Here is a 2,275-nt window from a genome sequence, read left to right as displayed (position 1 = left end):
CACCACTTAAGTTATTTTTTCTAGTTTTTTAAATACCCCTTAAATCTTAAAATTACAACTTCACATAAACTTAGCATTTCTCCCCCAACCCGACCCAACCCTACCGTAAAGACTCTTTTTCTCTCCAACAACAACTGTTTTATTAAACTCACTTAAGGAAACACGCATCTTCCAGATTTTTTTCAAAGATTAAGTAACTCAACATATGTAAGGCAGGCATGCTTTTTATGCGCTTTGTGGGTGCGCGGTGTTCGTTCCGCCTTTCTTTCGTACGTTTCTCCGATTAGTGAAGAAACCAACTCACTTTCCCCCTTTGCTGTGTTTCCAACAACTCTCTATCGCTGCGATGTTAATCCTACAGAGCAAATGGTGATGGTGGTGTGCGCGGGGCCACTCGCTCTTGGTTTCTTGGAACAACCTTGTTTTTCACTCTCGGCAAGGAAGAAACACTTTCCCATGCCCGCTGTATTTGCTGTTTCCCACCAAGTTATTCTTCGGAGCGCCTTCGTGTTGGAGTTGTGTTCCACTTCCAGAGCTATCGACAAATGCTATTCCCAAATCCGCGTATTCAAGGATAAAGGGGATATTTTCTTTGCCGAAAGAACTTTTTCTTGGTGACATGAAGCACCCAGAGAGTACCTTGATATGCGCATTTCGTGTTTGTAATTGGAGGGGAAAGGGCTTCACTCAATGGGGGAAAAAATTTTCCTCTGCTCATTCTTTGGTTTATTTTGTGATGTCTCTCTGTACAAATGGAAAAAAAACTTTCTTCCTTTGGTGTACGACACTATCTTTTGTTTGAGAGCAAACATGGAATGTGACATTGTTGCTTTTCACGCTTTTTGTGCGTGTTTCTACTAGGCTACGGAAGGAAGCAAATGTGACAATGTTTGTTGCACCGTTATTTGTGTAGGGCGACTGTCCGACGAGGTGGCTGGGAGGAGAGTCGGATTTGTGTTCAGTGTACCTGTGTATGGGCTCTTACCGCCTTGGCTGCAGTTTGTGGCGAGACGGCTGCGGCTCCCGAAGTCGTTCATGCGGTAATGCTCTCTTAGCGCTAGTTTATTCCGTGTGTTTGTTGAAAAACCGCCCGCTGTGCCAAACTCACGGGGGGAGGCTGTTTGTTTGTAGATTTAATCTATCCGCTCGTCCGTTGGATATCTGCGGAATTAACCCTAGTTTTCTTTAAGTTCACGTCTCAAAAGCGCTCAGCTCTTTTGCGCCGTCATTTTGCCCACTTAAGGTATTAAGACCGTTGTCGCCATACATACCCGGATCCGCGGTATCACCTGATTTGGTTGCAGTTTTTGATATCGCGGCTTCGGTTGGTGCAGGTTCTCGCTTCTTGCCGTCTGGATTTTCGTGCGTTTTGTGGGAGAAAGATACTGCACTTACATGTTTAACTCTCAGTCTTTAGGTCGAATGGTTTGAGTGTAAAGCGTGGCAACCACCCGTAAAATAGCAATCTTCTTTTCGAGGCATTTTCTACCGCGGATTCTTCACGTAGTGATTTTAGGGATGAGGCATTACAGTGGGTGCGGGGAAGATTCTTCGGCTTCTACCCTTAGATTACTGCCCCACTTTTCTATTTTGTGTCCGTCCTTGTGCTGCATATGTCTGGTGATGGCACCTTATTCCACGCGTTCCGTTGGGCAATGTTGGGTGTTGAAGAATCCTCGGAGTCAGGTACCTTATTGGAAATGTTATGTCATTCATATCTGTTTTTATTGTATCCTCCTGGTGCGTAGGATGATTCCCGGAATATGAACGCACAGCTCATCGCGCCATCCAGTTTTGTGCTGCATATTCTCTGTCCTTCAGTTGGTCCTTTTCGCACATTCTTCCCTGGTTCCCCAAAGGGGGGGGTTAATGTTTAATGTTTTCGGTTTCTTTCTCTCCATCCTCTTTGTTTTTTTTCTGCGCTCCATTTTCCTGGGTGACTTTTCCTTTGTCTTTGCCTTGCCCTTCCCTAATTCGATGCTAATGTTCTTCCGGGTTGTGGAGTTGCTTTTTTATGCATCTGCTACCCATTCCAAACAGACTTGGCTGTGGTATATCGGACGTTCCTACTTGTGATTTGTGTCGCCAGGTCATATCCTCTTTGCTTTCCGGTGTGTTGCGCTTGCGCCTCGCCAAAGTCCTCTCTATTTTGGGTATTTCGGAACATACTTGGTAACTTATTTCGTCCTCTTCATGCAGCAGCCCTTTCGGCATTCTTTGGTTCTTTCTGCTCGGCTTGCGTGGCCTACGTCGGTGCATTTTCTTAACCATCCAA

The 2,275-nt window shown here is 45.4% G+C and overlaps 1 pseudogene across 1 annotated transcript in view; it reads left to right on the top strand.

The window, feature by feature from the left end:
* TEOVI_000614300:pseudogene overlaps positions 1-32 on the top strand; it is a 1,150-nt pseudogene extending 1,118 nt beyond the window's left edge. The window contains exon 3 of the mRNA in view: positions 1-32. This exon is cut by the window's left edge and continues 10 nt beyond it. Within this exon, the coding sequence occupies positions 1-32 (32 nt within the window).
* The last annotated feature ends 2,243 nt before the right edge of the window (positions 33-2,275 follow it).

This window comes from Trypanosoma equiperdum, assembly GCF_001457755.1.
Source record: "Trypanosoma equiperdum strain OVI genome assembly, contig: ctg_1929, whole genome shotgun sequence".
Taxonomy (NCBI): Eukaryota; Euglenozoa; class Kinetoplastea; order Trypanosomatida; family Trypanosomatidae; genus Trypanosoma; species Trypanosoma equiperdum.
The sequence above is the reverse complement of the archived record's forward strand: the minus strand, read 5'-3'. Positions and strand labels throughout refer to the sequence as shown.